The sequence below is a fragment of the Miniopterus natalensis genome, chromosome 4, assembly GCF_054644295.1.
Source record: "Miniopterus natalensis isolate mMinNat1 chromosome 4, mMinNat1.hap1, whole genome shotgun sequence".
NCBI lineage: Eukaryota > Metazoa > Chordata > Mammalia > Chiroptera > Miniopteridae > Miniopterus > Miniopterus natalensis.
This window is the reverse complement of record NC_142084.1, coordinates 12142958-12169231: the sequence shown is the minus strand read 5'-3', so window position 1 is coordinate 12169231 and position 26274 is coordinate 12142958. Positions and strand designations below refer to the sequence as shown.

General features: G+C 44.2%; 1 protein-coding gene across 3 annotated transcripts in view; it reads right to left on the bottom strand.

Annotated features, from left to right (window-relative positions):
• The window catches only part of PRELID2 (PRELI domain containing 2), a 63619-nt gene continuing 37345 nt past the window's right edge, over positions 1-26274 (bottom strand). For 2 of the 3 annotated variants that reach the window (XM_087816291.1, XM_087816290.1), the window contains exons 6-7: positions 6451-6519; positions 3-2039 (exon numbers count right to left, since the gene is read on the bottom strand). In XM_087816291.1, coding sequence (XP_087672417.1) covers positions 6460-6519 — 60 coding nt within the window. In that variant the 3' untranslated portion in view covers positions 3-2039; positions 6451-6459. Of the gene's footprint in view, positions 2040-6450; positions 6520-26274 lie in introns of all 3 variants that reach the window. The other variant, XM_087816289.1, reaches the window with a different exon arrangement.

Genomic DNA, 26274 nt, shown 5'->3' with positions numbered 1-26274 from the left:
AGAAGAAGTAGACAAACCGGCCCCATGGTAACACGGTGCTGGAGCCGGGCAGCTGCTGCCGGCCCTCCTCCAGGCACATGCGCCCAGGGCTCCCCAGCGGCGGCCAGCCTGCTTCACTCATCAGCTCACCTGCCAGACCCCTGCAGGCATCTGCACCGGCCACCCCAGCTTCAAGGAATTCAGGCAAAAATTCAGCCTCTCTGTACTTCCCTATTTCTACTTCTAACAAAAATTCTTACCACAAAGATCCTTTCCTACCTCAGGGGTGTTAAGAAAGAAATCAGATGTCTGCAGATCACCTAGAAGTCACTGTCCTGCTCTCCTCCTTAGCTGCTCATTGGAATCACCTAGGGGGCTTTAAAAGATACTGATGCTTGGGTTCCGCCCAGAGATCCTGATTTATTGGTCTGGGATGTAACCGGGGCATCAGGACTGCACAAAGCTCCCCAGATGGTCGTAACGGACAGCCAAGGCTGAGAACTCCTGCCTTCGGAGGATGCAAGCTGTTGCGTACAAAGTAGTAAGCTTATTTCAATGTCAGCCTCCAAATACAAATTTCTTGCCTCTCACCTCTATGATAATTCACATCACCTCTTATTTTTGGAAGTGGGCAATTATTCCAAAAGCTTACAAAACGGCATTGACAAACTAGGAAAGGACGTCAAAGCGTATTCTGGTTTCTACCATTCATTCTCCCTCCTGTTCCAACACAATTAGCAAACATAACACTAAAGAAATGAGAAGAAATTATCCCAAGTAACAAAACTCAGGTAGCACAAAAAAATATTTCAAATATTTAAAGAAAAAAAACAATTTCCCCAAGACTTTCCATTAATGGTCCAATTTTTACCTTTAGATGGAGTCCAAATTTTTGCCTCTTCAAGCTTTCTGTTGGGTAGTATGCATTTATAGTTTGGCTTCCAATCACGGGAAAAGCAAACTACTGTCATCTGATTTTCAAACAGTAATACTACTACTTTACATTACATCTGAAAAGCACATTTTCAGAATGGTTTCACATAAGAATGGCTCCTACTTAATGGACTTCTACTATGTACCGGGAACACGAGGCACTGCATATATATAAGATCTGAAATTGGTCCAACAACCTCACAAAGTTAATTCCGTCATCCCATTCTACAAATTTTAAAAAACTGAGCTTCATAAAGCTTTAAAATTATGTTCTAGTGAGCTAGTGGGTGGTAGTGCATGAACTCAATCCAAGGTCTGTCTGTGCGACTCAGAAGCCTGTGCTTCTCACGCTAAACACTTTGTTTAATCATCACAAGCCACAGGTAGTAAGATCTGTTCTGATGATCCCCACTTGCCCAGTGAAAACAGAGAGGTTAGGATCTGCTCCACATCTCCGAATGAGATAGTAAGAGCCAAGATTATACACACACAACCTTCCCACTCTCCATCCAATGTTTTTTCAGCGGACCAAACCACAGCTCACAAGTTACACATTAAAAGCTATAATGATGGCAGTTATGTGGTACTTATGGGTCTAAATCAAATGCTCCTGATTTCTGAGAATCTTCATCATAACTATAAGCAGGGCTTCACTTTGGCTCAGGTCTGGTACATGCCTGTCTGTTCCAGGCCACCTGTGAATCAGGTATCAGGTTCGATTCATTTATTTTTCCCAGAATCCTCTCATGAGTCCTACGAGCAATGATGCAGATGACATAAAGGCACAAGCACCAGCGTCCAGGTCTGTCTTTGGCCGCCTGACACCATCACCAGGCAATCAGCAGGACATCCTGAAAAAGAGTGACATCACCTTCTACGAGTTTTCCCTTATTTGTAAAATTGTAGATTCTGTGCCGTAAAAATCCAGCTGGAAGGACTCATCTCCACAAGTGCCACTGTGTAAAGCTGGCTCCCAGGGGTGTGTCATTTCAAGTCCTGGCAGGTAGGTGTCCTCTTCTTTAAGCTGACGACACTGCATCCTTATACCTGCATTTCGAAAACTGTGTCTTGGATGTGTTGTGTCCGAGAAGTGATTCTCGAATAAGAGCAGACACAACACAGCTCCCCTGCAAGAGAAAGCAAACAGGCTTTATCACCCCATAAACATGTCCCACCAATCAATACTTATCTGCCCTCTTTTCTGAAGCAACTCTTAAGAGTCACTTGAGTTCTATTACTATGGGTAATTCTTGAAGAAATTGCATTTCTGCCTCCTAATGATCTTGGAACAAAGCAAGCACCTCGTTTTATTAAGTCCAACTACCTAAAGGAGCTGGTTCAAAGATATAGTTGGAACAGAGGTCTTAATCATTCGGTGTGAAAGAACTCCGCTATGTTATCGAACCTCACCATGCCCCGTCTCCCAACCGCCAGCAGCAAGAACAAACACATGTCAGGGCTATTTGTTTTATTCAAAAATGACAGGAAATCAAAAATCTATCCTATGGACGTGTCAGCGGCAGCCCCACAAGCATATTGGTCAGTAAGATTTATGAACCTCCAGTTTGGCTTGTGACAAATCATCTGCTGCCCGGCCTGCGTGGCTCAGTGGGGAGCATCCGCCTAGAACCAGGAGGTCACGGTTTGGTTCCCGTCAGGGCACAGGCCCAGGTTTCGGGCTCGATCCCCAGTAGGGGGCATGCAGGAGGCAGCTGATCAATGACTCTCTCGTCATTGATGTTTCTATCTCTCCCTCTCCCTTCCTCTCTGAAATCAATAAAAACATATTTAAAAAGAAAGAAAGAAAAATCACCTGCTAAGCTTTCTAACCGCCCAGTACCCACTTGGATACACAAGCTAAAGGTTTCTGGGGCGTGTCTAAGGCTAGGTACCGCACACATCATAGTCACATTCTATGTGAGTGTAAATTATGCAAAGTTTTTTGACAGAGAAAGAAAAATACCATCATATTTCACTTGTATGTGGAATCTAAGAACAAAATAAACAAACAAATGAGATAGAAACAGACTCGTAAATTGTGCACATTTGAAATGTGGTATCATATTGAGATATTAAATAATGTCTCCTTACCCACATTTGTGCAAACTCCACAGAATGTTTTTATTAAAAAGTAAAAATTGCAAAAGTCTGAATCTGGCAAATGAAGCACACGGGCCACAGCACCAAATCCACTGCCACATCCCAGCACTACTTCACCTGCTCACAGGATGCCTATAGGTCTACTCCATTGTGCATGTGCATTGGAACTTTATGAGCAATTTTAATGATCACTGTTGCCAGTAGGTTACTTTCATTGTTGTGTTCACTTTAATGCCCTTTTATGCCTTAAAATAACATCATCCAAGCGATGATGTTGGAGCTAATGCAGAAAACATAAACTGTCACACCATTAACTTTGGAATACAGGTAAGATGTGATCAAATGCTATGATTTTAAAAGGCCAAACCACCCCCACAAGGTCCCCAATGTTAATTTAGGAGAGGGCATGCTCTAACCCAGGAGACAGAAAGCTTTTTCTTAAAGGACCAGATATAAATATTTTAGGCTTTGCAGTGTATAAGATGTCTGTCACAGCAATTCACTCTACAGTTGTAGCTAAAACACAGTCGGGAGCATAGCTGTGTGCCAATAAAACTTTATTTGCAAAAGCAGACAGCAGGCTGGATTTGGCCTGTGGGCTAGAGTTGGCTGATCCTTGCTCTATAGCTACAGAGCTCATTCGTCCCACCTTTTATTTCAATGTGGCATTTTACTGCTCATAAAATCAGTAGTTTGCTCATTTAAACCCTTCTCTCATTTTCCATAGAGCTAATTTTGGGAAAATAAAAAATTCCATTAAAACAGGCACATTTCAAGCTTGCAAAAACTTTGTAAAAATAGTCAAGAAAATGAGGTGAAAAATGGGAAGCCATAAGTGGGCAACAAAATTGCAGCAACATCAGAGCCTCAAAATGTTCTATCTCATGTTTTTGGTGATGCTTACCTAACTGTATGTATCTGTCAAAGCTCACCAAGCTTTGTGCTTAAAATTAGTCAACTTACTTGTACAGAGATAATACCTCAATGGAGCTGATTTTGAAATAAGCTTAAAGGTTCAGCAATAGCCTCTAATTTGTCGTAACTGTGAATGTAATTGTGGATTTATGTGGTAAGGGTATAATACCTCTTACTTGACATCTGCTCCTCTGAAAACTGGTCACAAATAATGAGAGTCTGCACTACGTACATCCTTCAGGAACCCTCTGCGTTAAATGTGTTGGATGCAACTGTCCTGCCCAGACCTCAACCACTTCACTTAAGAGAGAACAAGTTACCTTTTAGAAACAATACAAAGCCCCAAGTTCATGGCTTAGCTCAAAACACACAAACAACAACAAAAAAAACACATAGGTAACTGAAGACAATAGGTAATGGCTAATTTCCTCATTTTCACTAGCAAAGCGTTAAATCAAAAACACAAGTTGGTACGAGTCTTGTCTCCTTTCTTTTCAGTTGTCTTCGATCCAGTGTGCAGCCTGTCAACATTCAAGCAGGAAAAGAAAAAAAAGGCAAGAGGAGGCTGAGATACTAATATGAGGGGAAAGCCACACAAATCATTTCTCTGATTAATCTAAAATCGATGGAACTTACGACAACAGTGTGAAACTCCAGCCAATAGCTTTCTCAGAGTCTCTTCACTCACTCTGTCTCCATTCAGAGATGAAAACTCATGGAAAGCAATGGTTCTCCGAGTGTGGTCCCTGGACCAGCAGCAGCGTTAACTTGGGAACTTGTTAGAAATAAATTCTCAGGCTCCACCCAGATCTCCTGAATCAGAAACTCTGGGGCTGGAACCCATCAATCTATGTTTAAAAAAAAATCCTCCAATGATTCTAATGTTCACTGAAGTATCAAAATCACTAACTTTAAGTTTGAAAACCAAGATATACTCTTCCTAAATAAGCGGCGTCCCTCATTTTTTTATTTCACAAGGAGCTGACTTCAGATCCCACTCTCCAGGGTAAGATGGAACCTGTTCCTGAGCACACAAACACTGGAGGGGCTCAGTGAGCCTCCAAAAACATGCGCCTGGAAAAACAGGGAGCACACACTATCCAGGTTCCATTCCAATATCTTTTGAGCACCTGCCGTGCGCCATGCCTATGCTAAATGAAATGATCTTGTTTCCCTTTTCCAAGAATAAATAAATCTATTAGTATGTGTTAAGTATACAGAGGCCTAACATTAATTAGAATGGAGTCAAACCCACAAACGAGCAGAAACACTATAATTCTCAAGTTCTCATTCATAGGTGTGACCAGCATGCTCAGAATGCTGAGGTATTTGCACATAAATGCTCCTTTCGCTGCTTCTTGGGTTAATTCATCTCAAACTTTATTGTATATCACAATTAGAGTACCAGGTTGCTTATACAAAACCATGTATATTAGAGTTTTAGGCCAACATAAGGAAATTGGAGGTAACTCTGAATTACTCAAGACACTGTTTGCTCTACTTAAAGGTCTTATCTTCTCTCAGATGTTAAAAATCGAAGTCTGATAAATTTCTTAAGATGCAATCCACTATACTCATTTATCTTAGGCTTTGATTCTCTCTTAAATAACTTTGTTCTGCCCTTTCCACTATGAAGGCCATTCTCCTTGATGTAGAAAATAAAAACTCAAGGAAAAAAATTTAAGCAATTCGCCTGGCTGGGCGTGGCTCAGCAGTTGAGCGTCGACCTAGGATCCTTGGCGATCGGGGTTCGATTTCTGGTCAGGGCACATGCCCGGGCTGTGGGCTGCAGCCGAACAATGACTCTCTCATCATTGATGTTTCTATCTCTCTCTCTCCCTCTCCTTTCCTCTCTCTGAAATCAGTAAAGATATATTTTTAAAAAAAAATTTTAGTAATTCTGAAGTCCCCCTGCTGTCTGTTAACCCTACATAACTTGCCCCAAACTAGAAGTGGCATGTGCTCCTGCAAAAGTGCTCTTTCTTCCATCCTGTGCCCATGGCAGACATTGCTAATCAATCAAGGCACTCTTACTCAGAGCCTGAGAATTATTTTCAAGGCCTCAGAGTCCTTCTCCATAGCATTTCCGGCAGCCATCTCCAATTGATGACTGATAAAATATATTTATTTCACTGCCCAGTCACCACGCCCCTTTCTGCAGCTCCTAAATTCCTCCTCTCCTTGTTCTCAGAACAATAAAGTTAAAGCCTCAGTTGATCCTGAGCTGCAGTCTCTACAGGTCTCTGCCACCCTGAGGGCTGTGATCACGTTGGATTGCGCCGAGCAGTTTAAGCAATCTGAGTGCAGTTGTAACCCAGCACGTGGTACAAAACTGCTCTGCAAATCAAAGAACCCAGTAAATAAAGGTACAGAACAGATCATGAAACACATGTGAGGCCGTGCCCTGTGCATATAACTGGGAAATGTCGCCTGAATAGCGCAGGGACAGCTGCACAGCCCCGGGCTTACAAGCACGAGCACGCGGCCTGAGTAGCCAACTCCGGTTTGGCTTCCGGTACTCACCGATGGCGTTCACTCGGCCGAGGGGGCGCCGCACTGCTCCTTTAGCAGCATCTCCATTATTCTAATTCCCTACGGAGAGAAAAAAGAAAAATCAAAATGCGTATTTCATGGACAGGTGCTTATTTTTAACCCTTACGCAAGGGTATTTTTCCCACTGCGTTTCAGAGAGAGTGGAAGGGACAGAGAGAGAGAGAGAGAAACATCGATGTGAGAGAGACACATGCACTGGCTGCCTCCCGCACGCTCTGGCCACTGAGCCAAACTGGCCAGGGCCCGGACAAGCGCTTTCACATTTATCCCAGCCCTTCCCCTTCAAGGAATCCAAGTCACGGCCGTATATTCAGCTCAGAAAAGTAGGCTCACGGTCAGGCCGTACGTTTTTCTAACCGTCCGCTCATCGGTTTCACACACATTACCGCCGTGTGTGCTCAGGACGACTCGGGGAGGCAGGGAGTGCAGGCTCCCCGTTTTAAACATAGGAAGGCAGTCCAGGAAAAGTTAAGTAACTTCTCGTAAGTGGCCCAGCTACTACGTGGCCTGGCCAGGGCTGGAATTATAACGGCAAAGATCACTAGTAATTAAACGCAAAGGTGTTACATTCACTGCTAAGGTTTTGCGTGTGTTATCCTGGGGAGTGGGTGCCGGGTGCACTGATGACATCTGCTCCGGGATGCGGGCACCCCTCCTGCCGTCTGCTAACACTGTCCCCTCTCCAGGGGCAGCCCTTATCCAATGACCGGTGGATACAGGGGTCTAAAGACCTGGCTCCCTTCCTTCAATTCGGGACAACTCTGAGTGGCCTAATCCTGCTCTCCTCAGTCCCTCACAAGGGTTGTCCCTGAGTGTCCTCTTGGTAACCCTCTGCGCCCAGGTCTCCGTCACTCAGTGTGTCCTGACAACTGACCTTGCTCAACACACACAAAGCCCTGAACAAGTGCTGTTCTTACCCCTCTTCTTACTAATGAGGCAACAGGAACTCAAAGAGGTTTAAGTATTTTGCTCAAAGCTATACAGTTATTAAGTAATAAAGCAGGGAAAGAGCACGGTCATCCTATTCTGTTTCAGGGACCACGCCTTAACCTTCTCACGATGCTCACTCCACTGCTGTGCATTTTGGGCTGTCTGCCCACCAGCCCTGGCCAGTCAAGTCCACCCTGGAGGAAACAGGAAAGCAGATATTCCCTCTTTCTTCCTTCAAGGGCAAGTTCTGAAGACCAGAAGATGGCGTCAGGTGGAAAGACAGGATTGTGATGTAGTTATGAACTAGGGTCGTAAGGAAGTCAAAGTGGGATCCAGGGGCATGGGACACACAGTTCTTGGGGACTGGAAAATAGCTTAGAAAGAATATTAATGATCAAAGCTAACTTAAAATACAGGTTCCAGGATTTGATTCAATGGTACTTGAATAACAAGCACCCGCATGATTCTCATGATCAGGTGGGGCTGGGAAACACTGAGCGGGCCTACAAGAGAAAGGCAGGGACTTCGTATCTGGGGTGTAATCTGAGTCACAGGATGGGGAAGCATCTCTAGAGAAGATGATAAAATATACAGGGGTTGGCAAAAGTAGGTCTCAGTAGGCCTAACTCTGAGTATGCAAAACACAGAGTTTATTCTTGTACTATTATTTATTAATTATTGTATTATTTATTTGTATGACAACTGTAAATCTAGTTTTGCCCATGCCTGTATTTAGTACCAAATTACACTCAACAAAATGTAACGTCTCCTTGAAAATTTCAGAAGGCCCTCCAGATTCTGGCTGGCTATCACCGCAAGTATTGCCACTGTCTTAGAAGGAAGAAGCATTAATTAAAAGATCTTGACAGAAAGTCAAGGAGCATGAAGTATCTGGGGAATGAAAGCAGGAAATAGTAGGACCAGGCACGCTGTCGTCAGTCAGGAGGCCTGGGTCACAGCCCTGCCAATTATTCCCCTGAGCTCCAGGGGCTAGCTGCCTTTTCCAAGAAATGACTTAGACCAGAGAGCTCAGGGGACAGCAAAGCTGGCTGGAGAGTGCTTTCCACACCCCACTGCTCACGGGAATTCCTAGGAACCCACAAAAGCACACACTGCTGCCCAAGCGCTATCCAGGCCAACTCAGTCACAGCATCAGTGGCGGGGCCTGGAACCTTCAGGTTTATAACATACCTCGTGTGGTTCTCAAACTCAACTAGTCCATTTACTAGAATTTGTAAATGGCAGCTTGACATCACCTCCAAGATCCCTTCCAACTGCCAGTCTGGGAATTGATGAAACAGTTCTCCTTAAACGTGTCTGAAGATACAGTACATATTGCAATCTTATACTTTCGAGCTACTCTTCCTTTAAAGAATTGGGGGGGGGGGGGGCAGAAAGGGGGCGAGGGAAGAAGTGAAACTAGCAGTAGAATGAAATTTAACCTAAGACCAGAACTGTTCTCATTTCTTCTCTCATTAATTCAACAACAGATCCAGCTAACAAATATGTATTGTGCACCTACTATGTGCACTGGCGATAAATGATGAACAAACAAGACAAAGTCCCTGCCCTCACCTAGTCTAGCAGATTTCCTTCCCCAGTTTCAATTTTTAAATAAATAAAAAATTTCAACCAACCCCTGGACAATAATTAAATATCTTCCTTCTATTTTAGGAAGATTGGAAACTGCCATGTTAATTCTGTTTCAAGCTTCTTTTTGCAGAGCAGGCACCTAAACCCAGACGGTGTGTCTTTAAAACCAGAAAAGCACACTCTTCCCTTAGGAAGTGAGCTCTGTGAATTCGCCCCATCCGTCTGAATTAGGAACCCACCACTTGCTGAGATGAACACTAATTGACATAAGTGAAGACTCTGAGGTTCGCCTGGGGAATTGAAAGACGTTATTTATTGAATCAATTATGTTCACAATGTGACAGCTGATCTTCCTTCCCCTTTCCCCTTCTCTCATACCACTTTAGTCTTTTTAAGCAGAACAGCTGGAAATGGAAGGTGGAAAAATGGGAGCAGAGACAGAGAGACTTATAAAATGAAATTTAAAAGAAAAAAAAAAAATCCCTATGAAGGAGGCCAAACCATTGCTTAGTACCTCTGTTTGGTAAAGAAAGACCAAATCAAAGCTCAATTGATATAGTCCCTTTAAATAAAGTTCTACTTCTTAAAACTCAACCCCCAGGAGACCAGGCTTAAAGGGACTAAATTTACACCACTTATCACACAATGATACCTGAAATGCAGAACAAACATTAAGTGGATCCACCTTACACATGTGGCTTAAAAGCTTTTTGGACTGACAAACCATGAACCAGCTTGATTTTATTATTTCTTTCCCTCTGAGAATTTTTTCTCTATTACCAGGCAGTTTGTTTTCCACTTTCCAACAGATAGGTAAGTGAGCTCGTTCAGTCTCATTTTCCTAATACCAGAGCTGTGCCGGCCAAACGCATCCCCACAAAGGAGACCCAGCATCCTCCAGACCCAGAACACATCACAAAAACCCCCACTCTGCAAGTCTCCGATAGCTGATTATTATGGAAAATGAAAAAGCTTGTCTCCAGAGGAGCAGCAATAAGTTAGAAGTAAATGTGGGTAGATCTAGGTAGTACATTTACTTTATCAAATGGATGCTTCCTTAAGAAGCTCTGATTTACCTAGGAGGCCCTGAAGAGAGTGATATAGACCTTATAAAAATTACAAAGTTCTAAAGCACTTCTCAAAAGACACATCTATGGAGGCTCTCTTAACAAAAGAAAATTCCTCACTTAATTGCCACGATGGTAAAAGATGGGTGTTAGATGCCCAGAGGGTTAGACTTTCTTGTGGGTCACCGCTTGGGGAGTAAGTACCACCCACAGTATGGGGGTCCCTGTGTGCAAGGAATGGCACTGATGCTGTGAGCAATAAGGATGCATGTAAGACATGAATCCACTACTCAAGGGGTCATTAGTCTCTTGGGATGAAACAAAGGAATGCAAAATCACTGACATGCAAGACCCCCTCTGGGCAGGGCTACCATGTTTAAAAGAAGAAAGTTCAATGAGAGAAGGAAAGTAGAGACTAATCTTGCGGCAGAAACCACTGGAAGAGGGAGATGAGTCAGACCCAAAGTGTGGTTATGAACGTGACACACAGATGAACGGAAAGACCAAGCACAGGGAGGCCTGAGAAAAGGCCTGGGTGTGGGAACAACAGTGGACGTGTAGTTAAGCAATTGCCTTCCTGAAGGGTGAGAGAGTGGCCTGGAGATGAGACATTTCCAACCTTTCCACCCTCCCCATTCTGTACCGACACACACACCCTTCCTCCCACCTTAGCCCCGCTCTTTCCTGGAAGGGACAACAGTGCATAAGCCACCCCAGTATTGCCACATACGGCACTGTGGTTATGCAATGACACTATCAGAAAGATTTGGGGTTGAGTCCAAGGTTGTGAAACCTTGGGTATTTGGCTTAAATTCTCTAATCTTTAGCTGCCTCACCTTTAAATGGAAATAGTAATATGGGCTTGTCCTACGAATTAGTTCAAAAGGAGGAGTAATCTGGTTATCACAGCACCTAGCTTCCGGTAAACGCTCAATAAATGAAGAGTGGTTCATCTGCATCTCTTTAATGACCATCTAGTCTCACCAGAAAGAGGCCTGGTCGGTCTGACTCAAGTTGTGTGCACAGGCCTGGCTTCCCTCCACGGGACCCGTCCCCTCCCTCCCCCGGGCCCCCTTCCCTCTGGCGATCCCCCTACTGTCGTCCACCTATGGCTCTGTTCCCTCCTTTTTCACTCACTGTTCCCTTTGGTCCCAGCAGGCGCAGGCCCAGATGTTCCCGTGGCCGGCTAGCTCCAGACGATACTCAGACGGCAACTCCCCTCCTCAGAGACCCCCGATTACCAAGCTAGGCCGCAGTCTGGATCACAGCGCCCCATCTTACTGTCTTGACAGCATTCATCACCATAAATAACTGTCCTGCTTTTAAAATATTTTGTACTGTCACTCCCCCCCCCAAAAAAATGTAAGCTCCCTGACATGGAGGGGGACCTGGCCTGGAAGAAGAGATGGAGGGAGGGAGGTAGGGAGGGGGGAAGAGGGGAAGGGAGGGATTCGCATCCAGTTTTTACTGGTAAGAGAAATACTACTTAACGTCTCCAGGAGGAGACCTTTGCCAGAATAAAGAGCCTTCTAATCTGGTGCTGTCCAGCCCCTTTTAGGACTTCATCTATGAAACAACACTAAGAGTTAAAATTCATTGCCACATACTGTGTGGCAAGCACAGTGCTGAGCGCTGTACCTGCACTGGTTTATTTTAACCTTTTATCTGCCTTAGAGGATTATTTTATTTTTCTGGATGAGAACAAGACTCGGAGAAATTAAGCATCCAGGCCAAAATCACGCGATCATTAAGAAGCAGAGCTCTGATCTGACCATGGGCAACTGGGGTGGAGAGTCCAGGACCCAGGCTGTCCCAACACTGGCGGCAGGAGCTCTCAATGAGACTGAGCATGTGAAAATACCTATTAAAATAACAAGACACAGCAAGAGCTTTTCTTCCCTTCCCTATTGACTATGTTCTAAAAACCTGATATATAAATCAGACTTCGGTTCTCCTGCCAAACTAAATGGCATGATTCTAAATATGTGAATCAATATTTAATCACATCTACAAATTATTTTAAATACAATGCTTTTCAAGTAGGAATATCCTGACAGAATGTATGACTTCAATATAATTTTCCCAAAGTGGCTAATAAACTCTTGAGTAAGATTCATTATTATTTTGATAAGTAACCCAAAATCTTTAGGTGTAACTGCAGAACATTAAACTGATACAATAATTCAGATGTCTTTGCTTCACATTATAAAGCTTCCTCTCTCCTTACAAATATTTAATCTCAATTTGTAACGAAAAAGAATATATCCCCAAATAATAAAATCTAAAAATTGGAGGTGACACTATATTATTTAGTCCAGATAGAAAACTCTCAGCAAAGGATTGAAAGTGGCCCATCTGACTGAGAGAGGTGTCCTGGGATCAAATGTCAGAATGAAAGATTACCGAGCCATTTCCACATTGCCAATTTTCAAATACACCCTGATCTGACATGAACATCTTAGTGGCTAAAGGGCAGTTAGTTATTGGTGTTTTTCTATTTTATAAGGTTACTTCCCCACCCCAACCCCAACGGAACTCAAGTAGTCTACTTTTATTTTCAATGTTTAAAAATGTGACCTGTATATAATTTTATTGTTCTTGACTTTGATATGATGCAAAATATGGCTTTTTCACCACTAATTAAGGCCAGCCTCCCACCTGGTGCCACGGCCCATGACATTTCATTAATCATCTCTTACCTGCTTAGAAACCTCCATTGACGGGAAGCTTTCTACCCCATTCCACCTGTGCCACCCCTAAGGATAAGCCAATCTTCCTTACGCTGAAGCGGGAACCAGTGCCTGGCACCAAAAGGGCCCAGGACCAACTCTCGTACCATTTGACAGACAAACTAAAGAGCAACAAGGTTCCACTCAATTCCCTTTATCAGTAATTTTTTCAGAATTCATCAGATTTAAGCTCAGTCATAATCTCCCCTTGTTTCTTCCCTATTCTGAGAGGTAAAATATAATTAGCAACTTTCTCGTACAATTCATCAATGACTTGTCTCTAACAGGATAAACAAATCCAACTAACATCCAGATAATAAATAAATAGATGCCCAGATAATTCTCCTTTTGTCTTTTATCACTACACTTCTCCTTCCCCCAGATTCATTCATTTCTATAAGTCAATGACCCTCTTTACATGCAGGGCCAGTCCACTGTGTCTTCAAATCGGGTGTCTCCTTTGAACAAAACAGAACTTTCCAAAGCTCTGTTTCAGTCAAAACCCCATCCCACCAAATCTCAACAATATTGAGGTTAATAATAATTTATCACGGGCTCACTACCTGCCAGGGGCCTTGCCTACGTCATCTCATTTAATCTTCTCAACAGTCCTATGGGGTAAGATACTTTTACTCTCATCATTTCCAAATAAGAAAACTGAGTCTCAGATACAGCTTGCTTAAGGTCACATAGCTAGTAAGTGTCCAAACTAGAATTTAAACCTGGGTTTCTCCAACTCTTTCTGCAGGGAGTGTCTGCCTCGCTGCATTTGTTTCTGTGCCTGTGAAGTGGGTGGAGAGAAGGAGCACAGGTCCTGGGCAGGATGGCTCTGAGGGTCTGATGGGGCAACAGAAAGCTACTGACACGAGACCGACTTCGGTGAACCGCTGCTGCTGCTTCTCCCCGTGGCCCGAAGTGTGGCTGCTGATTTCCGAACGGACCTAGATCTGACTAGGGGCCCCTCACAATGGGACTCTCCCAGTAAGGCACCCCCATTCAGCTGGCAACTGGTGACTTAGAGGAGATGTCAGCAGGGGCTCACCTTGTGTTTGTCCGTATTTCACAAAGCATATCTGACCTGTTCTTTGCATCCCCTCTGGGGATTACTATTACTCCTGTTTGACAGCCCTGACCCCAGCTGGGTAAATCAGTTTTCCCTTGGTCACAGGGGTCATCAGCAACAGAGACAGAAGGAGAATCCCAGGTCTGGGACAGAAGTCGTTCTGGAGAGGCGGAGACCCCTACGTGGCTGTGCTGAGCACACTGTGTGCCTGGTCTCCTTTAATCCTCACGCCCAACCCGTGAAGATTAAAGGGACATGAGGAAAAATGAGACTCAGGTAGGTTAAGGAACTCGACTGAAGGCACCCAGCCAGTAAGCGCAGAATCCAGGTTCACACCCAGGTGTTTGTGACTCCGAGCCCTCGGTACACCACCTCCTTAAAAAGATATGTTTATAGGGCTCTCATCTCAAATTACTAAAAAGGACATGTTGCCTTAGGCATGGTCCTTCCTGCCATCCTGAAGTTATTTTCATCTACATCGAGGTGGTTTTCATTTTATAAATTTAGGGGAGGCGGGGGAGACTGACCCACGTGTGCCTCTTGAATACAAGCACCTCCCCACATCTCCAAGTGCATTTTGTTTCTTGTTGAGACCAAGACAGGCTCCCGTGTGCGCTCTGGAGAGGCTGAGAGCAAACGTGCGCAGAGGCATTTCTGCTGCAACACAGCATCTGCTGATGAGAATTCCTTGGTTGGTTGTCAAACACCAACCTGGAAAGCCCTTTCCTTCCCACGAAAAGGCTTTCGGTGCTAAACATGATCGTCATTTCTTGGGGACAAAACTGAAGGAGGGTGAGCGAGGTGTCAGGTCACTAGCAGGAGCTGGAGTGCTGTCAGGACCATCAGCAACACAGGCACGGTGGCCCCTGCACTCCGCATCCTTTACGCTACCAACGTGGTGGAGCCATCACGGCCATGGCAAGCTTAAGAAGTGACGCTTTTGTACAAAGTTCTAAGCATTTAATATCACAATTAACCAGAGAAACCAGAACAAAAGCTACATATACATGACTAAAAAAAAAAAAAAATCAAATATCTATATGCAAATAGCAGTCTAAAGATATTTTAAGATTTAGTCATTTGAAGGGGGAGGGGGAACCATTGAAGTGCTTATAGACACAAATGTGTGTGTTTTTTTAAAGTTCCAGCCCCAAAATAAACTAATAAGGGGAAAGTGGAGTAAAATGGAAAAACTCAGTTTTCTCCCTGGGTAGGGGAAAACCCAGCTCTTCCCTACTGTGTGTTTCTTCCCTGTGAGCCTCCTTACTACTCTCACAAAAGACTACTTCTGACACTTCTGGGGGGAGTGTCCCCACAACAACAAGCAAGTCTCTGACGACAGCTGGTGTCCGACAATCTAACTCAATTCTCACACTATCTACCCGGAGATAACATCAAATCCCACAGGTTTAGAGCTCAGTCCCACAAGACACACACACACACACACACACACACACACACACACACACACACACATGCCAGACACTAGTCACAAGCCCAGGTTATGACCAACTGGCTACAGACTGGAGGTTCCAACAGCCCCCTCCTTGGGTTCAATTAATTTGCCAGAGCAGCTCACAGAACTCAGGGCAACACTTACTTACACTTACCAGTTCATTAAGGGATATGATTAGGGGTACAGACGACCAGCCAGATAAAGAGATGCACCAGCTAGGGTCTGGGAGGGTCCCGAGCACAGAAACTTCTGTCCCTATGGAGTGGGGGTGAGTCACCCTCCAGGGGTGAACTCATCCACCAACCTGCAAGCTCTCTGAACCTCAAACTAACGGGACTTTATAGCCCTCGCCACAGAGGCAAGATCGATTATTAACCCCAGTTCCAGCCCCTCTCTTTTCTGAAGAATGAGGGGTGGGGCTGAAACTAAGCTTCTGAGCCATCAGGAAGTCACCTCATTAGAACAAGACACTCCTGGTGCATTATGACCTAGGAATTTACAACAGTTTTAAAAGCCTTGTGTGGGACACAGGGTCAAAGACAAATATTAAAATAAGAGATGCTCTTAGTGCCCTTATCACTTATGAGTAACACTGGTTTTACAAGATCTGTGCCAGGGACTGGGGGTAGAGACCAATATGTATATTTTCTATGATCTCACAGAGAAATGGAAGAAATGACCGTAGTAACAAAAAGTTGGTACTTTTTTTTTTTTTTAAATCCTGCCCCAAGGATATTTTTCCCATTGCTTTTCAGAGAGAGAGTGGAAGGGAGAAAGAGAGATATCGATTGGTTGCCTCCCGCACATACCCCAACCTGGGCCGGAGATGGAGCCTGCAACCAAGGTACTCGCCCTTGGCTGAATTAGAACCCGGGACCCTTCAGTCCAAAGGCCGACGCTCTAACCATTGAGCCAAACCGACTAGGGCCATAGCTGCTACTTTTTAATAGTTGCTCTACCCTTTCAGTTGCTAACTAAACGGGAAGCGTTTATCACTAGGACCACATCCTTTGTGTTGCTTGGCCCCAGCTACTCCTACTTGGATTAGCGACGCCCAGGCGGACAATGTTCTAAACCTACCCGCTGCCTCGAATGTTAAACAAGTAAATAAAATTCTTCCCTTCGAAAAAAATCCAAGGCTTATAAAAAATACATTCACACATCCTTCACTTGGTGAACCGCAAGGGTGAGAGTCCTTTTAAATACCCAGCGGTAAGCAATTCTGGCTGCCGCCCTGAGACTGCTGCGAGATTCTTCAGGTGACTCACGCCTCATTTGGATTTGGCCAACGAGCTGGGGCTCCCTGGGAAGTCACTTGTTAGACTGAAGTGTAAAGGGATTCGCTGCTGGAAAAGTAAAACCAGGGGGAGAGATGCCTCATCACCAAGGGCTCAGGCTAAGGCTGCGACGGCCTGGTTTGAATCCAGGTCATACTACTCCCCACCTGTGTGATCCCGGGCAAGTCAACGTGCCTCTCTGCGCTCCTGGTCTATAAAATCGTGGTAATGGAGCTTGCCCAGACAACTGTTGAGCAAATTGGAGGAGGTAATGCATATAATATGCTAAGGTTGTTGCCTGGGACATAGAAAGTGCTCAGAAAATATTACCTGTTATTGTTACCTTTCCTATTGCCCCAATAGACAAAAAGTTTCTCTGCTTTTAAGACTATTGATAAGGTAATAAAATGAAAACATGAACTCTCACCATTTTTGGAAAATAATACATTATGTACATGTGTTCACTAATTTAACCAAATATGCACTGAGCACCAAGTATGTGCTAGGTATTGAAGATAAAGTGGTGAGCCCCACACAGACGCCTGTCCTTCAGCGAGGGAAACAAAGGATACATTCAAAGAATGTTGAAAACAGACACTTACTGCGAAGAGGAAGAGGACTTTGGGGAATCTTTTTTTTTATACAAACTATAAAAGTCTCTATGTATAAAGATGTTTCACACGGTCTCACTTATAATGGTAAAACTTGGAAATAACTCTAATGTGCGATACTAAAGGAACAGTCAAATCAATGATTACATAACTACTTGATGAAATATTATGCAGTCATTAAAAGCCTGGCTTTGAAGTGTGTGTAGTTACTGTGAAAGGGACTTGCAATAAAATATTACCTGAAAAAAGCTGGACCTGAAATAGTACTTACGCTGTAATTCTGTGGGTTTAAAATTTGCATATGAAAGCCTAGAAGAAAATATGCCAATCTGAGTCATAATGGAAAGATAATTATCATTTACAGAGTATTTGTTGTGTGCCAAGGTATTTTAAGCACTTCTTTACACTATTTCCTATAATTCTCACATTCATAAGGTAGGTGAGAACTATTTATTCACATTTCACCTACAAAGAGATTAAATCTGTATATACCCTATGACAGAGATTTAAACTCAGGTTGGGTTGACTCCACTAAACATCTGTCAATGTCATAAGGGGGAAAATAAGTTTTTGCTTATAGCTTCATTGCCTTTTTCTTTTTAAATAACTGATCGTTTGCTGTGTGCCAAGTCCCTGCCGTAAGTGTTTTATGCATATAACTCAGTTACCCCGCACAAGTACTCTGTAGTAGGTTCCGATACTGTCCTCATTTTACAGATGAGGAAAGTGAGACCCCAAACATTACACGGCTTGACCAAAGTCACAGGGCTTATCGGTACAGAGTACCCGGCTGGTTTCAAAGACAACTGGGGCCAAAAAAATGCCTGGCTCTCTAGAAAATATAATTTAGAACATGCAGGGAGTGCCTAGTCAAAAACGTTTCAAATAAATCTTTTAAAAAATTATGTTTAAAGACTGAGTCTTTGGGCGGGGAGGAGTGCAGCAGGTTTTTAAATTAAGAAACTTTTTGAACAAATCGAGAAGTGCAGAGATTAGAAAAACCAGTGGGCTCGAACGAGTGTTAATGTCTTTAACAGTAACAAAGGCTACATCCCCACCAAAGACCACTGATCGAGAGAATTTTTCATTATAGCCTTTAAGTTCTTCTTAAACTGGGTGTCAGTATGAAAGGAGTTAATTAAATCCCCCAAAAGCCACCATTTTCCTTTACTAAGGAAATTCAGAGAAAAATAGGAAAATGGGTTAGCTAGAATCCAAGGAAGAACCCTAATCAAGGAATAAGGGGGCCCAATCCCAAGCAGTCAAAGGGTTTCAAAAACATCAAAAGCAACAAAGAAATATCGCTCGGGCAAACCCAGGTTCCTGAGACACAAGGCCGCTTTCCCCGTCACAGGCAGACGCTCCCACCTGCTCCCCTCACCTTCCTGGTGCCTCAAGTGCCACAGAAAGTGGGCACAACCAAAGAGTCCTTGAGCAAGAGAAGAAAGTCCACAGTGGAGTGGGGAGGCAGAATAAGAAGTCACAGACAGAGGCGGGGGGACGGACCAAGGGGAGCAGCAGGACACCTCCGAGAGCGGGGGAGCATTTGGACAGCATGCCGCAGGCCTTCTGGGCTTGAACCAGCGGATGTACCTCTGAGAAATGGAATTGCCTTTGCAGCTCAAGCTGCTCTTCCCAGGATTCTGCATTAACCCCTGATCGGGGGGCACCTCAATGGCATTTCCCTGGCCTTGTTGGTCAAACTAAGAGCCTTAATTTGGCACAAAGAGCCTAGCTGTCTCCAAGCACAATCCTGCAACGGATTTGATCCACCAAAGATTTGTGCCTCCAATGTCCTGAGTCCGCACCATCTGCAGACGCAGCCTCTGGTATTTCAGTGCAGCCTGCACAGACCTATTTCAGTTTTCAGTTCTGAGCCAGCCTTAGGTTTATACAAGGTATGTGTAGATTTATGGCAGTCAAAGATTTCTATTTTCTCACTGTCTTTGAGTTTAGCACAACAGAGGGCGAGAACAGGCTCAGAAAAGTGATAGATTGGCTGGGAATTCTACCCGGGATAGCAGGGAGCACGTGGCTCCCAAGTCTCCAGAGATACCGGGTTGGTTATAAGATCAGAAGAGCAATAGGAAAGCAGGTATCACAGTTAAGTGTGATGGAGACAAGAACATTTTCTCTATGTTCTGACGCGTCTACTTCAAAGTCATAGGTACACCCCATGCTCATGGAGACAAGTCACCCACTTGTCTTGTCTCCCCACCCAAGCTTTTTTGGGTAAAGGATTCTGTACTCTAGGTCTAGGGGTCAAAGTGGACGACAGTTAAGAAGCTCAGCTCGGAGGTCAGACCACCTGGACTTCCAGCTCTGCCGCTTACTGGCTGACGACCTGGAGCAAGTATTTAACCTGTGTCCCTCCATTTCCTCACATGTTAAGAGGAAACGTGGAAACAAGTCTCTCTTTCAGAGGGTTACTGAAAGAACTCAATGTTCACAAAACAGTGCAGGGCTTGGCTCATGGCAAACATTCAATACATTTGTAACTACTACTATTATTATTATATCTGGCTTTCTCCGAAGTTTTCAGAACAGTCTGTGCCTACAGAAGACGTGGATTAAAAAGTAAGCCAACATATCTATTACTGGGCACTGAAATTTCAGAGGCACCGACAATATCTCCAGATCTTTGTAATGTGCAATTTATTTCGTTCACATGCACTGGATTTTAAATGAAACTGTTACAACCTTACCAGTATGCTTACCACCTAACAAGTATTTTATAAAAGTATATTTTCATTTTTAAATATTTTATTGCCACCTTAAGCCTTGACCATCTATTTGTTATATGAATCATGACACTCTTGAATCCATACTTAGATTAAACGCCTTAATTTTTATGCAGGATTAAAGACTATTTGTCAGACAAATTTTTTATATCTTGGTATTTACAACATTGGGGAAAAAGAGGGCTGGCTGGAAAAAAAATCATACGTGAAAATTGAAAGTGAACTCCTAGTCCAATCCCTGATTTTACAGACAATGATAGTAAAGTTCAGAGCAATTAGTCCAAGCAACATGGCCATCAGAGTGTAGCCAGGGCACGGCCAGAGCCCAGGCTTCCTGACTCCTGGCTCAGTGCTCATTTCACTTTGCGGAGACATGACGTCTGATCGCTACTCAAATAATGACACTGCGCTCAGGAAACTATTTTCTGTCATTTCAAGTAAGAGCTTAACTTCCCAGGTTTCATCTAGTTTCACAGAAGGCAAAGTCCCCGCATTTCAGCTGGCTGATTTAAGGGATTCCGGAAAGCTTCACCCCTGAGCAGTCCATTACAACCCCAATGAATTCAAACAAGCCATAGGGGGAGTGTGGATCCCTAAGCCTCATAGTCAAGGCAAAGGCATGGATTTAAACTCAGTGGAGGGAACAGAAACTGTAACAGAAACTCACAGAATACTCAGTTTCCCCAAGATATAGTCAGCAGAATCTTCCACAGGTGTTCTTATGTCGGGCTTGTGACTTTTATTTATTCTTTTGAATGAGTTTTATTTGCTCTTTTCCTTTATCTTGCTCTTGTGGGTCTTGAAATATCCACTCTTTGTTAGGATTGTGACGACCGTGCACGTACGTGCACTAGACATTCAATTCACATCAGGGAATTCATCGGCTCAGGATAACCAGTCCAAGGTAACACAATTAAAAGGCTTGAGGAGAACTGAGATCAAATAACTAATGACAGAAGCATTCACTTTTAATGTCATTAGAGTAGAAATCAGAAATCTGGAGCTAACCATTTCATTTCTTCTTCACAACGATCCTACGAGGGTAGAATAATTAGCTGCTTTCCTGACAACAAATGGAAGCTCTACGAGGGTGAGTCATTCATTCAAGTCATACAGCAGGATAACTGATAATACCCACAGTCAGCTCACAGTGGAAGCTATAAATTGGCAGAATTCTCCTGGAAGGAAATTTGGTGATATGTATCACAGGTCTTAAAAATGTGCTTTAATCTAGGAAGCTCCCAGAAATATACATGAGTATTTACAGTCACAGACCTACCAGGATGGCAGGAGTTCTGACGTGGCTCCCAGTGACCCCTGCCTCCTCCTGGCTATCCCTTGTGTGAATATAAATATATCTACACACATGCCCACACAAGTACAGCATCTTCCGGCTCAGGGAATTTTCTCCCGTATTAAAATGGATTTTTGTAAGGCTCAAATAAGCACATATGCTAAGGAAGCAGCACATTCAGATCTCTTTAGCTGTAGCATGTCTAGGCCAGACCTTCTTCAAAGGCGAAGCTCAAATTGTTTGAGTCGCCTGCATTGCTCCATTGACAAATATTTCACATGCTGTTGCACTCAATCTTCCTTCCGCCCAACGCAGCAAGAATATCGACGGAACTAATAATGGGGCTTTGCCAGGGCAGGGGCTGAAATAACAAATTACTTTATCACATATTGAAAATGTACTTCTCAAACTTAAAAAAAAAAAAAGGAAGGTTCTATGCAAGTGCACAATGAGAGCTCTGTGTTTTCGCAGCATTTGCAGTCGGCTCTAAGTACTCAGACAACTGGGCGAGCTTTCATGGTGACACTGTAATCACCCGTGGTCTCTCTCTTTTCTTTTTTTTAAATTTTTTCAATGACGGTTTACATTTAATATTATTTTGTTTTAGTTTCAGGGATACAGCACAATGGCCAGACAATCATATACCCTACAAACTTTCCCCCCAATATTTCCAGGACCCACCTGGCACCACATAAAGCCATTACGATATCGTTCACCATATTCCCTATGCTGTCCTTCACATCCCCGTGACGACTTTGTAACTAGCCATCTGTACTTCTCAGTCTCTTCACCTTTTTCATCCAGTCCCCCAACCCCCTTCCCCTCTGGCAGCCATCAGTCTGTTCTCTGTATCTAACCCATGGTATCTCTTGAGTATCTCCCAGAAAAGTAAAAGAGCCACACCTAAAAGTTCTTTTGATTTTGGTTAGAAATTTTTTTTTTGGGGGGGGAGAATGGGGGTGAAGGAAAGAACTAGTGAATGTTTTGTTTTGATTTGGAGAGATGGAGGCCAAAACTCCAAAAGGCAGTTCTACCCAATGCAGCATAAAGCATGCTTTCTCAATGGGGCAATATCAAAACAAGGTGACGATTTGTCCTTGCGAGTGAAAAGCACTAACACTTTTTGTGTATAAAGCAAAGATACCATACAGCCTATAAACAGATCATCAATATATCTATTGTACTAAAATTTCATAGAGGCATGGGACATTAGGAAAAAAGTGTCTTGCCTGGCCGGGCGTGGCTCAGCGTTTGAGCATCGACCTAGGATCCAGGAGATCGTGGTTCGATTCCCGGTCAGGGCACATGCCCGGGTTGCGGGCTGATCCCCAGTCGGGGGCGTGCAGGAGGCAGCCGATCAGTGACTCTCTCATCATTGATGTTTCTCTCTCTCTCCCTCTCCTTTCCTCTCTCTGATATGAATAAAGATATTTAAAAAAAAAAAAAAAAAGTCTTAAAAGGCTCCTAGGGGGAGGGGGTGATAATGGAAAAAATGCTGAGCCACACTGGCCTAAGAAATGCGTCCCCCAAACTGGGAGGCGCCTGCAGAGCCGCGCCTGCCCTGGGGAGTGGCCTGATCGGCTTCCTCCTCTGAGAAACCTGAGGTCGGCCTGGGCTCTGGCCTGGCGCCTCCCCTCCAGCTTCAGGGTCGTTGGCCATTCCCCTGGGCTGCAGAAATGGGCCTGAAGCCTTCCTGTGTCCACACTGCCTCTGAGCCCTGTTTTCCTTCACACTCACACCTTTCTCCATGTCCCTGGTCTGTTGGAATGTGCTTGCCTACCTCGGGCATGTTAAAGTGCACGCTTGGCACCCAGCGTGCTATGTGTTGTGGTGGCACTTTTTCTGCACTTCTGACCCATCCTCTGTTGGCTATCTTGGGTCAAAACTGTCCACCAGAACATGAAATCAGGACAAAGCGACAGAGACTAGGACGAGTCAGGAGGGGGTGAGTGCCTCCGAGACTGAGGAAAAGCACCCTAGGGCACATGCAGTCGTGTCAGCAGTGAGAGCGGAGGGCAGGTCACGCTCCTTCTCCCGCACAGGCCTGAGAAAAAGGCACGGTCATGGTGCGCCCCATTGCTGTCATGGACAACGGTAGGTGGCTATCTTGAAAACAAACTTTCAAGCAGTTCCTCAAAAAAAATTAGACACAGAATTACCACAGAACCCAGCAAAAGAACTGAAAACAGAGATGTGAACGGATATTTATACACCATGTTCATAGCAGCACTATTCACAATAGCCGAAAGGTGGAAGCGACCCAAGTGCCCGTCGATGGGTGAACAGGTCAACAAAACTCGGTATAGAATATATACACACAACAGAATATTACTCGGACTTAAAAAGAAAGGAAATTCCGACACACACTGCAATATGGATGAGCCTTGAAAACATGATGCTGAGTGAAATAAACCAGACACAGAAGGGCAAATATGTAGGATTCCACTTACAAATTCATAGTAGCAAATTCACAGAGACAAAAAATAGATTGCAGGTTCGATCCCTGGTCAGGGCACATACCTAGGTTGTGGGTTCAATTCCCCGTAGGGAGCGTGTACAGGAAGCAACTGATTGGTGTTTCTCTCTCACATTAATGTTTCTCTCTCTCTCTCTCAAATCATTAAAAAAGCCACATCTTGGGGTAAGAATTAAAAACAAAAATAGAATGATGGTTGCCAGGAGCCTGGAGGAGAGAGGAGTGGGGAGTTCCTATTTAATGGGTACAGGACTCTGCTTAAAATGAAAAAGCTCTGGAGATGGATGGTGGTGATGTCTGCACAACACAGAATGTACTGAGCGATGCTGGACTGTACTTAGAAATGACTAAGATGGTGAATTTTATGTCATGTATATTTTACCACAATAAAAAATTTAATATACATTTTAATATTCTTTCTTAATATAAAGATATCTTCAAAACAAGAAGCACAACAAATCTGTAGTCCACAGGAAAGCAGAAAAAGGACACGTCATCACAGTAAAAATGACAGACATGCCAGCTAAACACACCTCAACCTGCACGGCATTACGGCATTTTGGCATTTCGGCCGGCCAGTCTGGGTAAGAACAGAGGCTGGGGGCTCTGAACAGAAGGAGGACACTGCAGCCGCTCGAGGGCCCTTTCAAGTAACAACGTCATGGCCCCTCACCCCTCTGGTCCACGGCAAGTTCTTCCACGGTGACTGAGCTCCTTGCTTCCGCAGGTCCCATCCTTACTGGACACAGCACATCTCCTCGCACATCTGGCCCCGAACAAGCGGTCTAAGTGCAGAGCCCATGGATGTGGCATAGATACAAGATCCCACCTTCACCACCACTAAACAGTCGTGGTGCAGTCGTCACGAGCACACTCTGGAGTCAGACAAGCTTGGGTTCAACTTCCAGGTTCATTACTCTCTAATGCTGTGACCTTGAGATGACTTCTTTGCCACTCCCAAGTTTCCCTATGCGTAAAATGGGAATAGCTCCTGTCTCACCGAATTGTTTAGCTAAATAGGTAAGGTAATGCCTGCCGAGCACAGCACCTGGCCATCAGGAAGCTCTTGTTAAGCACTGGTTGCTTTTAATATCCTTGCAGGCACTGAGCCAGTGCTGCGCACTAAACACCAAGTGGGTTCAATGAATTTTCACACTAACTGATGTGTATTCATCGCCTGTCAGGGAGTTCAGCTGTCTTACTCCTACTTGTGTCTCCAGCATCCCACCCCATGCCTGGCTCACAGCTGATACCCAAAGTGTTTGCGGAACTGAACGTCTGAGTTTAAAATCTAGTGTGTGCTCATAAGAGTTTGAGGAGTAAAAACAAAACAAGACCAAAAATGTAATCATAAAAAGAAAGTATAAAAAAGAAGCATGTGAGTAGGATTTTTAAAACCAAAGAGGACACCCCACGCTTATTTGACCCGTGTTCTCCAGTACTGAAAGCTTTCAAGCGTTGCCGTCACACCTCTCTGTGGGAATGCATTAAAATTCCCACATGTGGACAAGTAAACTCAGGATCAGAGGGGTGAAGTGACTAGTGCTACATCACAAAGACAACGGCAGTGTCTGGGCTTTAAGATCAGAACTGCTTCCATCTCAAGGGCCTATTTGTTGACTTGAGTACAAAGGGGAAACCCCCATGCTCCTACCCACATATTCACATTTCAAGAGCAAAGTGGGGACTGAGTCATGTATGGAAGACAGCATTTGGGTCAGAAAAGCCCTTGAATTGCAGGTCACCTCTGAGTGGCGAAGGGAAAAGAGAAAAGCAACGAATAAGCCCCCAGAGGCACTGTGACCTCACTTAGGGGTCTGTGTCAACGGCTTTTAATTTACAAACACAGGGATATATACTCTGTCAATGTCTAGTTTTGCTGTTTCTGGGGGAAAAAAGATATCAGATCCCACCTTTACCACCACTCAACAGCCTCAGGAATACACTTCTAAAGTGAAAATAACATTGGCTGAAACCCTCCGTGGTGACCTCTACAAAAGCCATTTACACAGGCTCAGCTGTGCAGGCTTTATCAGGAAACCAGGCTGACACCGGAAAATACCACCACTCAGATAAAAGGTAGAAGACACTTAAGCCGAGTGGCTCCTAGCATTGAAAATCTAACTAATTAAACTTAGTCTCTTAAAAGAAAAAGTTGGAAAAGCTAAAAGCTGGCAGAAAAAAAATATACTCTTACTTTTGAGCATAATGAGTGAGAATACAGAAGAATCCTTTGGCTTCCTCACTTTAAAAATTTAGTCCCGTAATTATTTCCAGATAGTATTCTTCAGAAACCAACTGTGGACCTCTACTCATTTCCACGCAAATGTACAGAGCGCTGTCCAAGGTACTACGGGTTGGAGGGAAACCCTCTCTGCTATCAAGAGCATAGAACCTGCTGTGAGGCCAGAGGCCTGTGGGAGTTCAGGCATTCCCACGCCTCAGCAGCTTGCACTGATAAAGCGGCAAGGGGTAATGCTCATTGTAAATGATGGGGATGTGAGTCCAGACTCTACTTCCTCTAGTCCTGTGATATTGAGAAGACCCATTTGGCCCA